At 41.8% G+C, this 20,187-nt stretch overlaps 1 protein-coding gene across 1 annotated transcript in view; it reads right to left on the reverse strand.

The window, feature by feature from the left end:
• Positions 1-12,412: 12,412 nt before the first annotated feature.
• Positions 12,413-20,187, reverse strand: part of LOC104589685 (coatomer subunit beta-1-like) — a 30,647-nt gene continuing 22,872 nt past the window's right edge. Inside the window, exons 4-5 of the mRNA XM_010248087.3 lie at positions 13,586-13,671; positions 12,413-12,963 (exon numbers count right to left, since the gene is read on the reverse strand). Coding sequence (XP_010246389.1) covers positions 12,759-12,963; positions 13,586-13,671 — 291 coding nt within the window. The 3' untranslated portion in view covers positions 12,413-12,758. The remainder of the gene's footprint in view (positions 12,964-13,585; positions 13,672-20,187) is intronic.

Here is a 20,187-nt window from a genome sequence, read left to right on the forward strand (position 1 = left end):
TAAATCCATTAGGATCCTGCTAGTTGTAGCAGCATACCATGATTATGAGATTTGGCAGATGGATGTCAAAACTGCATTCCTGAATGGAGATCTTACTGAAGATATCTATATGCAGCAACCGCAAGGCTTCATTGCTGCAGGTCAGGAAAACATGGTATGTAAACTTAATAGATCCATATATGGGCTTAAGCAAGCTTCTAGAAGTTGGAACATCCGTTTTAACTCTGTTGTCAAATCGTTTGACTTCGAGCAGAATCCGGATGAACCCTGTGTCTACAGGAAGTACAGTGGGGATAAGGTTACCTTCTTGGTTCTGTATGTAGATGACATTCTACTCAATGGGAATGATGTAGGAATGTTAACTACAGTGAAAGTATGGCTTTCGCAGCAATTCTCCATGAAAGATCTTGGAGAAGCCTCCTATATACAGGGTCTTCGACCCTATAGAGATAGATCGAAGCGGATAATTGGATTATCCCAATCTGCTTATATTGACAAAATAGTCAAAAGATACAGCATGGAAAACTCCAAGAAAGGAAATGTTCCTTTCAGGCACGGAGTCACTCTCTCCAAGAAGATGTCTCCCAAGACTTCTGAGGAGATTGATGGCATGAAAGACGTACCCTATGCCTCTGCCGTAGGGAGCATCATGTATGCCATGCTGTGCACTCGTCCTGACATTGCTCAGGCAGTGAGTGTAGTAAGCAGATTTCAGGCCAAACCCAGGACAGGAGCATTGGACTGCTGTGAAAAACAAACTTAAGTACCTTCGAAGGACAAAAGAGTTTTGTCTGGTGATCGACGGTAGATCACTACAGATCCAAGGGTATACAGATGCCGATTTCCAGTCAGACCCAGATGATAGAAAGTCTACATCTGGATATGTTTTCACGATAGGATCGTGTGTTGTTTGCTGGAAAAGCAGCAAACAGGGGTCCACTGCAGACTCCACGACCGAGGCCGAATACATTGCCGCAAGTGAGGCTGCCAAAGAAGCTGTATGGATGAAGAAGTTCGTTCACAAGTTGGGAGTTGTTCCGTCCAGCACATCACCCATCCCATTGTTGTGTGACAACAATGGAGCCATTGCTCAGGCTAAGGAGTCACGAGCCCACTCGAAGTCGAAGCACATCGAGAGGAAGTACCACGTATTGCGGGAGATTGTTGGTAGAGGGGATGTCTTGATACAGAAGGTAGCGTCAGCGGAAAATGTAGTAGACCCATTGACAAAGCCACTATCACAGAAAGTGTTTGAGAAACACGTTGAAAGCATGGTACTCCGGCTAGTACCTGATTGGACCTAAGTGCAAGTGGGAGCTGTTAGACAGTTTTGTATGCCCTTAGCTTCAATCAGAATGATGTACTTTATGAGTTTATTGTAAATGAATAAAGATACATATTTGATTCATGTTCCCTTGGTATGTTTCAGTGTAATACCCTTAAACTGGACACTTAATGAGACTCGTGTTAGTTTAGAATGTTCACAGCCAGTGGTTCGGTCTGGGGAGACCTATCCTGACAAGGCTGACACTGTAGTGCCACCAAGTCGGTTAGGGTGGCTTGTCTCAGCTGCCAGGGTGAGACACTACGCACATACAGTGTAGGATTAATTGAATCTTTGAACTGGATCAGATTTCCAGTATTGCCCTGGACCTTGGAGATTGATGGGCAAAACTGGAAAGTTACACCCGACCCCTAGACTCGATTATGATACTGCACTAGGTGTCGGATTGGGCTATCTTTGATGTACCAATCAGTGAGATCCTTAGCGGGGGTCAAAACCTGGGTATGTTGGGACAGTCCGAGAATTCATCTGAGAGGGTGATCATAGTGATAGGATCAGCCCCTTTGTCGGACAAAGGTAATGATCGGGGATGCACTCTCACTGATGGAAACCAAGACTGCCGGCAGCCGATTTCAACCGTTGAGATTTGTTTTGCAAAATATATTTTATATAAGATATAAAAGTATATATATATATGGTTTCTAAATTGTTTGCAAGAAGGTTTTAATTCTCGGGATCCATATGAGTGGAGAGTGCAACACTGTTCCTTGCAGCCGAGGGAGAGGTCCTCTCTTGTCGGGCAGTGTATGATCATTATGGGCTGAGAGGTTAAGTGTAAGACCATTGAGGATAATACCTGATGGACTAATCTTGCATCTGCCCACAGTCCCTGGGTGTTACAAGGTGGCTTGGCCCAGGGACCACTTAGTGTAAGTGTTGGGCCCATAGAGCTCATTTGATGGGTTTCAGGGGGTACACTGTCTTGAGCAGTGCATTCGGCCAGGCCTTGTAACAAAGGCTGGGCTGAACCCATGTGGCTGATGTGTAGATCAATGCTTGGGTCCCACGCCATACAAGGAAGCCCAACTGGGCAGCAATTTGGAAGGTTTTGAGTACATAACCTTAAATGGGCCTTAAGCCCATTTCGAACTGGGCTGATTTGATCAGTCATCTAAAGGGGGCGAATTCTGAAGTGGGTCAGCTAAAAGGATTGGGCTTAGACCCTATCCACTCCGAGAGTCCAAGATCTAAATAAGATTTAGATCTGGAAACCTCCTAATTAGATTAGGAGACAGCTGATCTGATCTGCAGATAAGATAAGGATTATCCCTTATCACTAAGGGACTTCTAACCCAAATATGATTTGGATTAGCAACTCCTAATCTGATTAGGAGCTGATCCCTTTAAGATTATAAAAGGGGAAGGGGGGCGGCAGCCTTGAAAAACACAATAACATCAATAGCATTCTTCTCTTTAAGAAAGAGAGATTAAGAGATTTCCTGTATACTGCGAATTCTCTTCTGCCGCCACCTTCCTGCCATTGCCATTCCTTCAGTTCGATCTCCAGTTCTTGGGAGCAATCAAGATTGGATCTTGATTTCAATCTTTTGGGAAAATATTGATTGGAGCTGTACTCACAAGCCGTCCAGTTGATTCTTGCGAAGGGTCAAGTTCTTTTGAAGAACATTGCTGATTCTGCTCCATCCTTCACTGCGCCATCTTCAGTGGGAGTAGATTTTGGATCCTTCCTTGGGTGTGAACACCTCCATTGGGAGATAGTATTTCTCCGTATCAGGTATAATCCTCTCCCACTCCTTTTGGTTCAGATCTGGTTCAGTTTATGGTTCAAGATTGATCCTTGAAAATATGATTTTCTAAATGGGGAATACGATTCCCAGTTGAAGGGAGAGAAAAATTTTTGAAATTCGCCCCTTATTCTGTAATCTTTTGGGCATCCATAGGATGGATCTCTCATCCCTTCAGAGCCGAACCCATGTGGCTGGTGTGTAGATCAATGCTTGGGTCCCACGCCATACAAAGAAGCCCAACTGGGCAGCAGATTGGGAACTAGTTAAGCACTAAACACTTATTGGGTCAAAAGCCCATTTCGAGCTGAGCTGATATGATCACCCATTTATGGGGCGAGTCTGGGATTGAAGTTAGCAAAAGGATTGGGCCTTTAACCTTATCCACTCTGGGAGACCAAATTCAAATTAGATTTGAATCTGGTAACCTCCTGATAAGATCAGGAGTAAGCTAACCTAATCTGCAAATAGGATTAAGATCATCCCCTATCCAAATACTGATTTGGATTGGGATAACTCCTAATTAAGGGGTTTCTTAAGCAAGAAGAAAAGAGGAGAAACTCTAAGAGAGAAAACAATCAGATTTTGAACCTGGGAATGTGTGCAAGAAATCATCCTGCAAATTGAGATTGGATCTCATACACATTCTAGAGAGAAGAGAAGCAATTAAGCCATCTTCGTCCCAGGAATTCTCCTCCAGCCGCCGCCATTCTTTCTTACAAGATTCGATCTTTGAAGAAGAAAGAAATCAAGAAATTGTTTCTTGACATCAGTTTTGCTGAAAAGACTGAAAAGATTTGGTGGTTAGAGTTTCCAGTGGATTCTTGTGAAGGATTCAGTGTATAGGACGCACCCTGCTGGTTCCGTTCCACATACAGCTGTGTCATCTTCAGCAAGAGCGGATCTTGGTATCCTCTTTGGGCGTGAACACCAACTTTGGGAGATACTGCATCTCTGGATCAAGTATATTTCCTCCCATCCCTTTTGGTTCAGATCTAGTTCGATTATGGTTCAAGTAGGATCCTTGAATATTGTATTCTTAAATTAGGGAATATGATTCCCAATTGAAAGATGGTAGGAAAATTTTTGAAATTCGCCCACCCATTCCGCAACCTTCATGGCGTCCATTAGATGGATCCTACCATTCTTTGGCTATCGGCTCATCCTTCCTTATTAATTCCTCAACTCCTTGCAACATATTGTTGAGCTCTTGGACGCTAACATTCAGCTTGTTCATATTATAATTCATAATGAACTGGTTGAAGGATGGAGGTAAAGAGTTGAGAATAACATTGATCAGTGTAACCAGATCTAGCCCGGAACCAAGGGCCTCCAGCTCATTTATGTAGCCCATCATCCGAAGACAATGGTCATGCACTTGCTGTCCCTTAGTCATCTGCGCGGTCATGAACTGTTTCAGGACCTTTTGTCTAGTAGAACAATTCTACTCTTCGTATATAGCCTTCAGACTATCCAATATGTCTTTGGCGAGTTCGATCTGATCGAACTGCCTCTGTATCGGATTGTCCAAAGAGGCTATGATATAGTAGCGGGCCAGGGAGTTTTTAACCTCCCATTCTTGGTATTCTCTCCTTCGGGCCTCAGAAGCCCTATCCCCCAGACGATCCAGAGCAGGATTTTTAGCCACCTTATCCAATTTTTCTGAAGCTAGGACCAGCATAAGGTTTTTGTACTAGTCGGCATAATTGGGTCCCTTAAGCTTGTTGTCATCAAGCAACTTAGCTAATTGTCCATTTGCCATTTTCTGGTAAAGTAGCAAAACGTTAGTCCACAACCTTTAGTTTGATTCACATTACCTACATAGATATGACTTTTAATCTATGTTCCATTTTCATTAGTTCATCTCTGAGATTTCCCTCCTATCTCAGTGACGAAGACGGCGAGATGTCTCTTGGAAATGTGGGAAATCACATAGGGTGCATGGAGCCAATTGTTTCAGCTGCATAACCTCACCACCTTTCTACCACGGATCACATCCACTCATCGTATGAGCTTCCCTTTAGCCTTTGTCAAACAAGGTTCAAAGCCGTTTTCAGGTAAACCTTTCTGTCCAGTGAGTGCTCACCCATCATATTCAGGTTACGCCAAGGTACCATGAGAGAGTTCCCATTTTCTAGTGAAGCCCCTCCCACATTGGTCTATGACGCCCCTATCATCTTATGAAACACTCTAACAGACCCAACAGCAAATGGATAGCCCAATTTTATGGTGCGTTTCCTCATTACTAAATGACCCATCATCGTGCTAATGATGGAAGGCCTTTAGAGAGTCCATCATATGGATCTCCCTATCATATGCACTCATATTACCGGAGGGAACAAAAAATATGCCATAGTTTTAATTTAGGTCAAACCAAAGTGGCTCCCATTGACTTTCATAAAGTCAGATTTCTGGTGGGCCTAAATCGGCTAGGGTTTCCGCACACTTCCCTTTTCAGGGTTGTGGGGCCCACCAAGTAAAGAGGGGTCATCCAATGACCTTATGGGTCACCATGGCAATGATGTGCATTCAGCCATGGTGTGCGCAAGAGCCACTAACGAGTCATCATGGGCCAAGTGCTTATGGTCCATGGTCGCAGCACATCAAACATCCACACATCACATGACATGGAAGAATTGATCCAATCAATCACTAGCTGTAAAGCCCATTAAACAGCCCAATGAAAACACAATATTAACAATTAATATCATCTAGGTATATGGGCTGAATAGCAGTTAGCAATTCGGCCCATATAGCTTTTCTCACATAAGTGGGCTTTTGTAGTTTTAACTCTTTAAAACTGGGCTTTATAGGTTGGGCCGAATTAATCCCTGCAATTGAACATTAGATTTGGGCCTGATAGAGTGAGAAAATTGGACTGAAAACAATCCCTTTTCAAATCCCAGATTCGGTTCAATCTGGTCCGAGATGATCCGAAACTGATTTTCAATTCAACAATTAATTAAGGAAAGATCTGAAATTAATATTTTTGATTTTTAGACAGTCATAAATCAGATATGGACTGTTCCCACCACCTGCAAAACAGAGGTTAGTCACTAGGGTTGCAGTTTCATAAACTGCAAAACGCAGAACGCGATCCCTCCATCTGCAGACCTCCAACGCCGCCATCTTCTTCAATCAAGAAAATAAAATAGAAATCCTATTTCTATTAATTAATTACATCCTTGATTGAATCCTATAAATTTAGTCTAGAAGAAATAAAAATAATTATTTTACAGACCAAATCGAATAGAAATTACAAAAGAGAATGCGCAGACAATATGCGCCAAATCTGCACTTCGATCTCCAGGTACGAATAGTCCAATAAATCAAGAAATAAATCAAGAACCATTCTAAATAAATTTCAGATTTAAACAAAATTAATTTCAGATCAATCGCCCTTAACAAGAAACAGTTTCTTGAAACAAAACAGCAAACTGCGCAATACCCGGATAGAACAACTTCTACCGAATTACACAGGTTCAGATCTGAATTCTTGGTTCAAGATTCGAACCTGGCTCTGATACCACTGAAAGGGATGGTAGAATCCATCGTATGGACGCCAAAACAATTGCGGAATGGATGGGCGAATTTTAAAAATTTTCTAGCTACCTTTCAACTGGGAATCGCATTCCCTAATTTTAGAATCAAGATTCAAGGATCCTACTTGAACCAGAACCGAACCAGATCTGAACCAAAAGGGAAGGGAGTAATTATACCTGATCCAAAGAAATAATATCTCCCAAAGTTGGTGTTCACGCCTAAAGAAGGTACCAAGATCTGCACCTGCTGAAGATGACAGCAGCAACTATGGAACAGAACCAGCAGGGTGCATCCTACACACTGAATCCTTCAGAAGAATCCTTTGGATGACAATGAGCACCAAATCGAATCAGCCTTTCAACAAAGACTGATATCAAGAACATTTCTTGATATTTCTCTGACAGAAACACAAACTGTGACAGATGGTGGCGGCTGCAACAAGAGGGAGCTAGAGAAAAAGATGGCAAACTGCTTTTCTTTTCTCTAGGATTTCTGAGATCCTATCTTACAAAACTGTAGGGTGTGTTCTATCTCCCTAGGGTTCAAATTCTTGTTTTTTTCGAATAGGGTTTCCTCCAGTTGCTTAATGATTAAGAAAAGATTTCATAATCATATCAGGAGTTGCCCTTATCCAAATCTATATTTGGATTAGGACTCTCCTTAATCCTATCTGCAGATTAGATAAGCTTTTGGGCTCATCCTAATCTCAGATCCGCCCCCTAAAACTGACTGATCAAATCAGCCCAGTTCGAAATGGGCTTTAGGCCCAATAAGGTTATGTGCTCAAATGTCTTCCAAACTACTGCCCAGTTGGGCTTCTTTGTGTGGCATGGGACCCAAGCATTGATCTATACACCAGCCACATGGGTTTAGCCCAGCCTCTGTTACAAGGCCTGGCCGAATTCACTGGAGGGCCCAGTGAACCCCCTGAGCCCATCATATGGACCCCATGGGCCCAACACTTACACTAAGTGGTCCTTGGGCCAACCCATCTTATAAAAACCCAGGGACTGTGGGCAGGTGCAAGAAAAGCCCATCAGGCATCATCCCAAATGGCCTTACACTTAACCTCTCAGCCCATAATGATCAAACACTACCCGAAAAGAGAGGCCTCTCCCTCGGCTGCAAGGAACAGTGCTGCACTCTCTACTTACATGGATCCCGGGAATTAAAACCATTTGCAAACAATTTGAAACCATACTTAAATATATATCACATATATAAATTTTGCAAAACAAAATTCCAATGATTGAAATCGACTGTCGGCAGTTTGGTTTCCATCAGAGATAGTGCATCCCCGATCATTACCTTTGTCCAACAAAGGGGCTGATCCCGTCACTATGATCACCCACTCAAATGAATTCTTAGACTGTCCCAACATACCCAGGTTTGGACCCCCGCTAAGGATCTCATTGATTGGCATATCAAAGACAGCCCAATCCGACACCTAGTGCAGTACCATAATCGGGTCTAGGGGTCAAGTGTAACTTTCCAGTTTTGCCCATCAGTCTCCAAGGTCCAGGGCAATACTAGAAATCTGGTCCGATTCAAGGGTTCAAGTAATCCTACACTGCATGTGCCTTGGGTCTCACCCTGGCGGCTAAGACAAGCCACCCCAATAGTTGGCAGCACACCAGTGTCAGCCTTGGCAGGATAAATCTCCCCAGACTTATCCAACGGCTGTGAACATTTAAAACTAACACAAATCTCATTAAGTGTCCAGTTTTAGGGTCTTACACACAGAAGTATACCACACAACATGAATCAAACATGTACTTCATTTATTTACATTAAATATCAAAAGTACATCAAAACTGATTGAAGCTAAGGGCATACAGAAACTGTCCAACACCCTCGACATGTTCAACCCTCACCTTGGCGGCCAGTGCCCTTTTTCAGGTGCTGCTTGGACTGCTGCGTAAGGGAATGGATCATTGAGTTTACCTGCAAAAGAGAAAAGTTTGCTAAGTATACAAATGGAGCGAGGAGAAGACAAGGTTCCAAGGTTTGGGACATACCACCATGCAGCTACTCGCAGCCTTATCCCCTAGTTGAGCGACAAGCAGCCCAACAAACTTAGAGACCTCGAGGAAGACCGCATCCCTACTCTTGAAGCGGATAGTCCGGGTATTTAGGATGCTTGGGGCCATCTCGGGACCTTCACTAGAAGAACCGACCCTGGATGTAGTGGTCTGAGGCACGAATGCTTGGATTGCCTCGGGTCTGCAAGGCGGAGAATCCTTTCCTTGGTCCTCCTCGACCAAGTTGATGACTGGAGGGTCCTCGGTTACAGTAGGAGCAGCGGGCTCGACTACAGGTTCCTAGGAAGTATTATCTCGGGTCATCTTACTCTTCTTCCTCTTTTTCATGCCCGAGAAGAGGTTGGTTATTGGGACACCCGTCATAATGCCTGAGGAAAGCAAGTACCAAGTCAGTCGAAGTGATAAGAGAAAAGATAAGGTGAAAAAGCTAAGTGTGTGCGTGCCAAGGTGGTAACCTACCCGGAGGACTCAGCCTGGCTTTGACAAGCTTGTCCTCAACCAGATGGTCGTCCAAGTCCAGATCGAGATCAACTAAGGCCAGCATCTTCTTTCTCATCTTCCTACTTAAACGATCTCTTGGGTCACTGATGGCAGTTCTCCACTGAATTGGGAAGGGCCACCCCCCTTCAACGATCACAGTAAAGTACCTAGTCTTCCAGGCCAGCACCTTAGAAGGGTATCTATGGAGCAACTTATATCCAGGTCGGTAAGTGATATAGTAACTGAATTTGTTGACCCCTTTGGGGCCAACAGGATTCTTCTTGATCGAGCAGAGCGAGGTAAAGGTATCTATATCTAAGGCCACGGTCATGGAACAAAGAAATGGTGTCGACCATAGTACGAACCGAGTTCGGGTGAAGCTGATTTATGGTGACACCAAAGAAGTTTAGGACTTCGATAATAAAGGGGTGAAGAGGAAACCGGAGCTCGGTGATCAACTGCTCCTTGAAGACAGTGATCTCACCGTCGTCATGCTCCTAGGGAAAGTTCTCTAGAGGAAGACTATATCCATAGTGGTCGGGAAACTTATAGTGGGCAGGAGCACTAATCCGCTCAGACGTCAAGATCAAAGGACCAAAGCAGTCCGGCCCCCGAAAAGGGCGAGTGCAGTGAGAGGACGAAGCCTTTTTACCAGAAGATTTTCGCTCTTGAACTGTATTTTCCTCGGTTGGGCTGGACTCCGAGATACGGGCTGATGTGACCATCTCGGTCGGGCCAAATTCTGTCTTGGACCGAGGTGCCCACCTCAGCATGACCGGACTCACTACTCATCTCAAACAGGCTATCCGTGCTACCACTAGACATACCGAATTGAATTACTGAAAACAGACTAAGGCGAGGAAAAGAAGGCTTACCCAAGGCAGAAGAAAGGAGACGACCTCAGAGACAAGGCAGAGACCACCGACTTAGAAGATAGTGCGCAACCTCCGGAACGCGAATACCCGAAATGAGACAAGGCAAATGGGACCCCAAGGACCCTATTTATAGCCATAGTAATCAATCTTGGACGGCTCATATCAACATGATCCAGACTCTCATAAAAATCGATCGCATGCCTCCCAAGGCCAAAATTGGTTGAGCGTGCATTTTGACATCCGTGGAGTTTGTAATCCGCATGACGTCAGCGCATCCCCAATACGTGACTTGGCTTTGCAATCGAAACGGTTGGGTCATCATGGTCTGACCTCCAGATCAAACCTTGACCCGAGAGAAGAATGGGCCAATTCCACCTGAGCTCGTCATGAACTCCCCACACCGGGTCAAGACCCCTAGCACTGGGAGTGGGGGGCAACTAATGAGGGGTGATTTGGCCCGACCTACTAATTAGTTGACATGTGGATGTGACCTACTGATTGGACAATAACTTGGCATTTTCTACCACCTCAGTAGGCCAGGTCACCTCAGGTACCTCAGGCACCTTGGGCAGTTCAACAAGGACCAAGGTTCGAGTAGCTTGGGATGGCCCAACCAGCCGAGGTGACACGTAGCAAAATTCTAGAAGCAACCCAGTTGTCTCCAAACTCTTCGGGATCACATCGTACAACTGTAGGTCTTATCCTTATCCTGCCCGGATCGGACGAACACGAAGTCCACCTCCTGTGCGGAACGGTCTCCTAACAACGTGGGCCAAGGATCTCGGAGGTGTTTCGTGAGACTTATAGCAACTCACCTATATAAGGGCATCTACCCCAATGACACAAGGTACGCGCGATTTACTGCTTACTAGCATTCCAACATTCAATTATTCAGCTCGCTCAACAAGAGTACTAACTTAAGCATCAAAGTGCCCACACCGGGTAAGCCACCCCTAGTTCTCTAAGTCTTACTCTCCTTGCAATTCGACCGGCCAGCTAAGCAACTGACGTCCAAGCTGCCCTCTAGAAAGAAACAACCAAATCGCGCACCATCAATAATAAATACAATAATTACAAAAATACAATAAATACTATAAATATATTAAATCAGTCAATAATGTAATCCCAAATAATAGTTTAGTCTCTAATAAATATAAATCAATACATTATAAAAAATACATGATTACTACAAAAAAATTGATAACAAAAATACAATAAAAAATTACAATAAATATTAATTTTAGTATATATAAATATAGATTCAGATTGTAAAATTATTATTAGTAAATATTATATTTTTTTTAAAATTTAATTTCTAGAATGATTAATTGATATAAGTGAAATTAGTTATTTACAATATTATATAGTTATTTAAATAGTATCATTATTTAAAATTTTAAAGTATTAATTATTTATTGAATTTAATATTCCATAAAATTATAATTTATGTTATTATCACATAATTTTGTTTAATTTTGTAAAACATTAAATAATTATTAATTTGAATATTATGAAATCCATTATACTTATTTTTCTACTTTTAATAATTTTTTTAAATTTATTACACATTTTTGTTATTTTAACTATTTAAATTTAGTTATGTTAAATATTTAGTTAATTAAAATATCTAGTTATTGAAATATTTAAATAATATGTAAAATATTTGATTTTTTTGTTATTTGAATTTTATTATTTTAAGTTATTATGTAATATTAAATATTTTCTTATATAATTATTTATCTATTTTTAATATTTTCTCATTGAAGATATTATTTATGAAAATATTTAAATAATATTTTACTTTTTAATAATTTTTTTTTTTGAATAACACTTAAATTGAATAATCCATAAAATTATAATTTATATTGTTAGTACATAATTTCATGATGAATTTTGTAAAAATATAGAGCAATTAATAATATAAATCTTTTTAAATCTTTTAAAATTATTTTTTTGTGTTTTTAATAAGTATTTTAAAGTTAGTATATAATTTTGTTGTAATATTAAAATAATTATAAAGTTTTTTAATTCAAATTTTCTTTAGATAGATATGGATAAAAAGTGGGGAGAGGATAAAAAAGAATTAGAGATAATTTAGGAGAGTATCTCTAATAAATTAAAAATAATTAAAGAAATAAATAAGAATTAGAAAATTTAAGAGAAAATAGGGGGTTATGGTGCCACTTGGCTAGACATTAGGAAAGCAAATCCCTCCTTTATTTATATGTTGTTAGAGATAATTTAGCCAATGTTGTTTGTTGTTTCCTTATTGGTTTAATGGATTGCATGAAATTAAAAAAATAAATAAATAAATAAAGAACAAATGGGCAGTCAATTCACTAGGCACCACAGCAAAATATGAAATAGAAGTTGGAATCAAAGTTTGAAACCATAACTGAAAACAGTAAGATTAATAATAATGACTAGTTACAATTTGGATATCTGTAATGAAGTCAACCCAATCTTAACGGGAAATACAGACATAATAGAAACTATCGTTTAAAACTTTACTATTGGAAGAGAGATCCAAAGAAAAACAATCTAGCTACCTAGGTACTACTTTCCTACTCTCCCTAGATGTAATGAAAACAAAGGCCGAAAATAATCCTACAACTCCGACTGTAAATACCTGCAGACATTACAGCAAAATGGTGGAGGGAAACAAGAAAAGTTGAATATCAAATGAAAGCAACATAGAAAAGGGAAGATGTTGGTAGGTACATATCCATCAACTACCCCCCTTCTGCTTGAGAGTGATCTTGTCCCCTAGACTGAGGGCAATCCCTTGGGTCTTGCTCCTTATCCGAATGTATCCACTCAGCTTTCCATCTGCTTGTTTCTCAACACTGACATTTACTAGGGCATCCTCCCCAAAAACGCTCTTCGCATACAAATTAGCAGCAAGGAATCCACAAGCTCCATCCAGTGCAGACCTAAAACCAACAAGCCAAGAAAGACAAGAAAAGAGAAAGTAAAAGAATTTTGGTCAGATACCAGGTGAATGCCCCCAAGAAAATCCCCAGAAAAAGAGGACAAATAAGTATAAAAATATCCACAAAAAAAAAGCTAAAAAGATGAAAAACTTGAAAGCTAAAACAACTATCCAAATGCTCATAGATAAAAGGTTCTCTAACTTCTTAATTAGGAACATTAAATTTAGGCAATTCCCATGGTACCAAAAAGGTACTGTACCTAGAAAACTTTAACCAATCAAATTCTCACATGAATTTAAATGAAAAACACTGATTGATTGGTTATAAATATCTTAGGTACCATAGATTTTCAGAACCATTACAGACTCTTCAATTTCACCAACTTCAGACTAGGAGCATATTCTATATAAGACAACTGAAACACTAGGTTCTTAACTCCTTATCCAGATAAAGGGAATATTTTTAATAGGTCAGACCCTAGTCCAAATATTTTAGGTCTGGATAGAGGTCCAGACAAAGTAAAGTTTTTCCTCCAGTAGATATTTGGTGTAATCTACCACTTTTCAACCGTCTAATAAAAAGCAAGCTTACAAAAGACTTCCCTAACAGAGTAAGAACATACGATGCAGTGAGGCATTTCATATTTGTCGATTTGATGATGTGATTCAAAAAATCCTTCTCATCTTCAAATGTAGTGTTTACAGCCACCTGAAATGCAAAATACTTACTTGAATAGTAGTTCCAAAAGCATTAAGTTTGTAACAATCGGTCACTGATAAAAAACACATTGCGCAACAACAGTTTATCACATGCTGCAATTCTATATTACCCTCTACTAGCCAATCAAATAAAAATGGGTAGCAAAATGTAAAACCTTCTGTTAGCATTAGCACATTACTTAAAAGGTAAAAAAATATGACGTTCAATAACTAACTTATTTTTTGGTAGTTTAGTACTGTTATCATCGCAGACCGCCTTCAATATCTAACTTGTTTTAACTAGACCAAAAAATAATAGAAAAACAAATATAGATAAAAGCACAGTAGCACACCTCATCAGTTTCTAAATATGACTAAAAACAGTATCCAAAATTTATGAGGTACAACCCTGGTAAAGGTGAACGAAATTAGATTTTTGGAAAACCTTCAGTGGGGAGAGTCGATTCTATAACTGAGTTTCACAAGGTTTATATTCCATGTCATCATACAAAAATTTCCTCCTATTTTATTTCCTTCTTGGGCAATTCAATTTGTTGGGATTTTAGTTTAGGAAGACCTTCAAGATCATGAAGCCATGGAAGCATCCGAACTTCTTGATCTCTAGAGAGTTTCTTTTGGACCCTACTGGGATAGACTGGAGAGTGAGTTACAGATCATTTTGGATATTGCTTTTCATCTTCTTTCTTCAAGGCTATATGGATCACTGTAGATATTGCTCATCTTCTTCCTTCAGGGCTCTTAACTGTCCACCGATATTTCTTCTAAAAGCAATTTAGTCAAGCCCTATATTTCCACAGTTTAGTGATGCAGGGCATCAACCTGTGCTGCCCCAACATAGTCAATTGAAACCCATCCAACCTCTCTATCAGACCCCAAGCAGGCAACGAGTTGTTTAAACAGTGGGACCACCCAAGCTATTCATGGTATTTTGCCTCTTATGCTTTCTTATTTCAAATATGAAGTCTGCACGGGAAACAAAGTCTTGTTTTCAGAAGATGTTTGGATTGGTGAAAACTCCCTTAGAGATAGATTCCCTTCTGTTATTCCTTGTCAGAAAACAAAAGAAAAGTAGCCTCAACAGTGTTTGTTGATGATTTGATTACTCAGTTAGGGGCAGTCTTTCTAGATCAATCTTGTAGGGATAGAAGAATTTGGAAACCTTCCCCTTCTTGTTTTTTTTCAATTGCTATTCTTTCTACAATATTTTGCTTCAGACTTCTAACCTTGCAGGGAACTTTCCTTCAAAGGAGGTGTGGGGTAGCCCTGTACCTCCAAAAATGCAGGCCTTTTGCTGGGAAGTGGTACTCCAAAAAATTAATACCTTGGATTTATTGCAAAATAAGAGGCCAAATATGTGGAAGGGTTATGTGGAGAGCCACAAGGGATGATGGAAGCTCTATAGGTAATCCACGCCCATCTGGAATAGGGGGTGTTTTCAGAGATGATGAAGGTAAGATAATGGCTCTGTACTCAGGTCCAGTAGGAGTTGGAGATTCCTTAAGAGCAGAAATCTTGGCACTACACCAAGGAGTAAGATTTGCCAAAATGTTGGGGCTACAACAGACTGAGATAGAGGGGACTCCAAATCGGTAATTGCAAGGATGCAATCAGGGCATCTAGGAATTTGGCAACATAGACAGCTGATAAAGGGAAATTGTTAGTATAACAAGGGACGTGAGTAAGGAGATCAGAAAATGGATTAGCTGAAACCTTGCAGAAGCCAGAGGAGCAAATTCCATCCCATAGGTGATAGGAGGGGACTTCAACGTGGTGAGGTTTATGGATGAATGAAAGGGAGGAATTAGGACAACCAGGGATATGAGAAGGCCTGCAGAATATGTGAATCAGTTTGAGCTGATGGACCTCCCCCCTTCTCGAGGCTCAGTTCACCTGGACAAATAATAAAGAATCCCCAGTCTTGATGAAGTTAAAGAGAGGTTCTTGATTTCTCCAGGTTGGGAAGACAATTTTCAGCACATAAAACAGGTGGCTCTCCTGCGACCTGTCTTGGATCACTCCCCCATTCAGCTGGTTTGTGGAACTCGAGGGACTAGAAAATGACCATTCAAGACGGAAAACACCTGGTTTGAAGAGGAAGGGCTGGTCCCTTTACTATCAGCAAAATGGTCAGATTTACAATATGAGGGAACCAGCTCTTTTATCTTGCCAAAAAAGATCAATCAAATTAAGGAATTTCTGAAATCCTGGAGGCTGGAATATCAAGGTATTCAGAATCAGAGAAAAAAAAAAAAAGAATTGTTTAGAGGCATTTAAGAAAGTGGATTTGGCTGAAGAAAATGGCCCTTCATCAGAAGAGGAGAGAAGAAGAAGAGTATCAGCAAAAATGTCCCTTGACAAGCTAGCCTATAAAGATGAAGTGAAATGGAGGCAAAGAGCCAGAGTTAAGTGGCTTAAAGCAGGGGATAAAAATTCTAGTTTTTTCCACAATATGGCTAATGCAAGGAAAAGGCTAAACCATTTGGAGAGGCTGGAACTAGGAGATCAGATAGGAGAGAGTTGGCCAGAAATGAAAAGCATTGCTGACAAGACCTCTCCCAGTTGATCTTGAAATAAAAAGACGAGCACATAAGGTGATAAGATACCACCCGAGAGAAAAAAAAGACTGACTGCTGACATAGAACCTCCACCAACTACAAGACTTAAAATAAAGAGACAGACTAGTACATGAGCATCAACAATCCTAGTGGGATCAAGGCCCTACTCTTCCCCTTCAAACACCTCCTCCTGATCGTCGTCACCTTCATTCCACCTCCCACCTCTATTTGCCTTTCTTCGGGGTTCTTCTCTCTTCTTCCTCTCAAACTCTTCGAAGGTTTTCCTAGCAAATTCCTCGCCACCCTAGAAAAACAGACCCAAGCTTTTTCCAATCTCTACATCTTTTTCAGCCACCCTCAATGGAGATACTTCCTGAACTCACCACCTTCCTTTCCATGATTTTATCGCATTCTCTTACAGAGGAATAGAATTGTTCCCTAATGCTTCCCCCCACTGTTGAGTCCCCAACTGCTTGTCCAGGTTAGAACCAGCCCGGGAGTCGTTACCAGCAGCACCTTCATTTGTCGAATTTGTAAGACTGCTGCCCCTTCTCTTGTAAACCTTCTTGTGTTTCTTAGTAGGCCCAGTCCCAATCAAACCACCTTTTAGTTGAGAGAAATTTGGTAACATGAACAGTATGAGAGTATCTTACTCCTGACGTTCTGCAGGGTCTTTTGGACTTCATTGATTCAGCAGCATCTCAAATATTCTTAGCCTCCCCCCTCCTACCCAAGTCCACACCTATCTTTCTAATCACCACCTCCTCAAAGACAATGATCTTCCACTGTGCTCTCAGATTGGGGCAGGGCACAATGACTCTAGCCCACAGTTCCACTTCTTTCAACATCAATAGCATGACCATCTCCTATATCGGTGTTAGGAACCTGCCTAACTCAGGACTCTTCGAGGGGCCAACCTCCTGAATTCTTGGAAGGAGAGAGAGAGAGAGAGAGAGAGAGAGGGGAGAGAGAGTTTTAATGCTGAAAGAGTCAATGTCCTATTCCTTTTCTGCTCTACTACTTGTGTTACAATCTTGATTGTTACAGTTGTTACAAGTGGATGGCAGTTGTTACAATTGGATGGAAGTTGTTACAAGTGGATGGTTAGTTGTGCTGATGTGGCCTCCTCTTGTAAAACTGATTAACTGCCTTCTGTTGGTCTGTTTCAACAGTTTTGACAATCCTCCCTTCCTTTAGAGCGACCTTGCCCTCAAGGTCTAATGTAGGAAAATTTGATTGCAGATCTAAGTAGGATTCCCAGGTTGCATCCTCTTCCGGAAGGTTAGACCAAACAACTAATGCTTCTGGTATGACTCTGCCACCCCGGCGCACCCATCTGAAATCAATGATGCGAGCTGGCTCAGTCTGCACTTGTCCTTCTTCTGAAAAAATATGGGAAGGGTTGTACTTGTAATGACTCCTGACTTCGGCCCTTCCTTTAGTAAGGAGATATGGAATACAGGGTGCAGTTTGGATGTTGCCGGAAGGTCCAGTTTGTAGGCCACTGATCCTATTCTCTCCAGGATTTTAAATGGGCCAAAATAGCGCGGGCTGAGTTTGTTCCACTGTCGGCTTGCAACTGAAATCTGCCTGAAAGGTTGTAATTTGAGAAATACCCAATCACCTACTTCATATTGGACATTCTTGTGGTGTTTATCATAGGTGTGCTTCATCCATTGCTGTGCCTGTAAGAGATGATGTCTCAGTTCCCTTAGCACCTCATCTCGTTGTGTTAGCTGTTCTTCAACGGCCGCTACTGTGGTGGTTCCTTTTTCATAAGGAAGTAGAGGGGTGGGTCCCGACCATATAAAGCTCTGAAGGGTGTCATCCCCGCGGCGCTATGGAAAGTGGTGTTGTACCACCATTCGGCCCAGTGGATCCACTTCACCCATTGTCTTGGTCGATCTCCTGCGAAGCATCTCAGATATGTTTCGAGACTCTTGTTAACCGCCTCTGTCTGTCCATCAGATTGGGGATGGTAGCTAGTTGACTTGAACAGTTTAACCCCGTGTAGGCGGAAGAGCTCAGCCCAGAAACGGCACATAAAGATAGGGTCCCTGTCTGATACAATTGAGCTGGGGAGCCCATGTAGGCGCACAATTTCCCGGAGGAATAATTTAGCAACTATGGCTGCTGTAAATGGGTGTGATAGAGGTAGGAAATGACTGTATTTCGTCAGTCTATCTACTACCACAAGGATAACTGTTTGGACGGTAGAAACGGGCAATCCCGTGATGAAATCCATTGATATATCATCCCAGACTTGGGTTGGTATTGGGAGTGGTTGCAAGAGGCCTGCTGGTGCTGTAGTGGCTGACTTGTTTTGTTGGCATACTGCACACCCGGCTATGAAGTTCTGGATAGATGTACGCATGCCTTTCCAATGAAATTGTGTGGCGACGCGCTTTTGTGTTCGTAGGATGCTGGAGTGGCCACCTATGGGTGAGACATGGAATAATTCCAGGAGCTTCCTGAGATGAGCAGAGGCTGTCGGTATTTCCAGGCGTCCCTTGAAGAAGAGTAGATCATTCTTAATTGTGTACCCGGGGTGCAATGAGGGATTTGCCAATACTTGGGCCTTCAACCGCTGTAACTCCTTATGGGATTGGGCTTCTTTTCGCAGTAGATCCAGGAGTGGAGAAGTTGGGGAAGATACTAGTAACTGAAATGACTGTGGGTGCCATGAGAGGGCGTCCGCCACTCGGTTAGCAGCCCCTGCTTTGTATTCAATTCTGTAGTCATACCCCAGTAGCTTGGATATCCAGCGTTGTTGTTCCGAGGATAGAACTGATTGATCCAATAAGAACTTCAGACTTTGATGGTCGGTCCGAATTGTGAACCGTCTACCGATCAAGTAGGATCGCCAATGTTGGACTGCTAAGACTATTGCTATTAATTCTCGCTCATAAACTGATTTGGCCCACTTTTGTGATGTTAAGGTCTTGCTGAAAAAGGCTAGTGGTCGCCCTTCTTGCATGAGAACAGCCCCAACACCTTGACCGGAGGCATCACACTCAATGATGAAATCTTTTGTGAAATCGGGCAGTGCTAATGTTGGAGGGCTCGCAACTGCCTGTTTCAATTGCTCAAAAGCTTGTTGGGCCTGGGTTGACCAGTTAAAAGCGTCTTGTTTCAGCAATTGGGTCAATGGGGTAGCTATTAAGCCGTAGTTTCTGATGAAGCGGCGATAGTACCCGGACAGGCCCAAGAAGGCCCTCGATTCTTTCACACATTTGGGTTGCGGCCAGCCCAGTATACTGGAGATTTTATCTGGGTCAGCCGCTACAGTCCCCTTTTCTACAACATGTCCTAAGTAGTGAACTTGGTTTTGTCCAAAGGAGCACTTGGACTCTTTAGCGAACAGCTGGTGGGCCTCAAGTGTTGCAAGGGTGACCTGTAGATGGTTCAGATGTTCCTCCCAATTGGGGCTATAGACCAATATGTCATCAAAGAAAACAAGGATGAACTTACGTAAATATGACTGGAATATGTCATTCATCAATGCTTGAAATGTCGCTGGAGCATTGGTCATCCCAAATGGCATGACCCCATCATGTGTCCTGAAAGTTGTTTTGTGAACATCCTCCTTATGTACCCTTATTTGATGATACCCAGCTCGTAAATCCAGTTTTGAGAATATGGTGGCTTGACTGAGTTCATCAAGCAGCTCATCAATGACTGGTATCGGAAATCGGTCTTTAATGGTGATGTTGTTAAGGGATCTGTAATCAATACAGAACCGCCACGTCCCATCTTTTTACTTGACTAATAGTACCGGTGAAGAGAATGGGCTGTGACTGAGTTGTATTATCCTTTGCTTAAGCATATCTTGAACTTGCTTCTCGATTTCAGATTTTTGAAAGTAAGGGTATCGGTAGGGTTCTTTGAACACGTTGTGGCAGTCCTTGGAGTTCTTTGAACACGTTGCCATAGTGCTGAAGGAGTTGTTG

The sequence above is a fragment of the Nelumbo nucifera genome, chromosome 8, assembly GCF_055504915.1.
Source record: "Nelumbo nucifera cultivar China Antique chromosome 8, China Antique-T2T, whole genome shotgun sequence".
NCBI classification, from domain to species: Eukaryota; Viridiplantae; Streptophyta; class Magnoliopsida; order Proteales; family Nelumbonaceae; genus Nelumbo; species Nelumbo nucifera.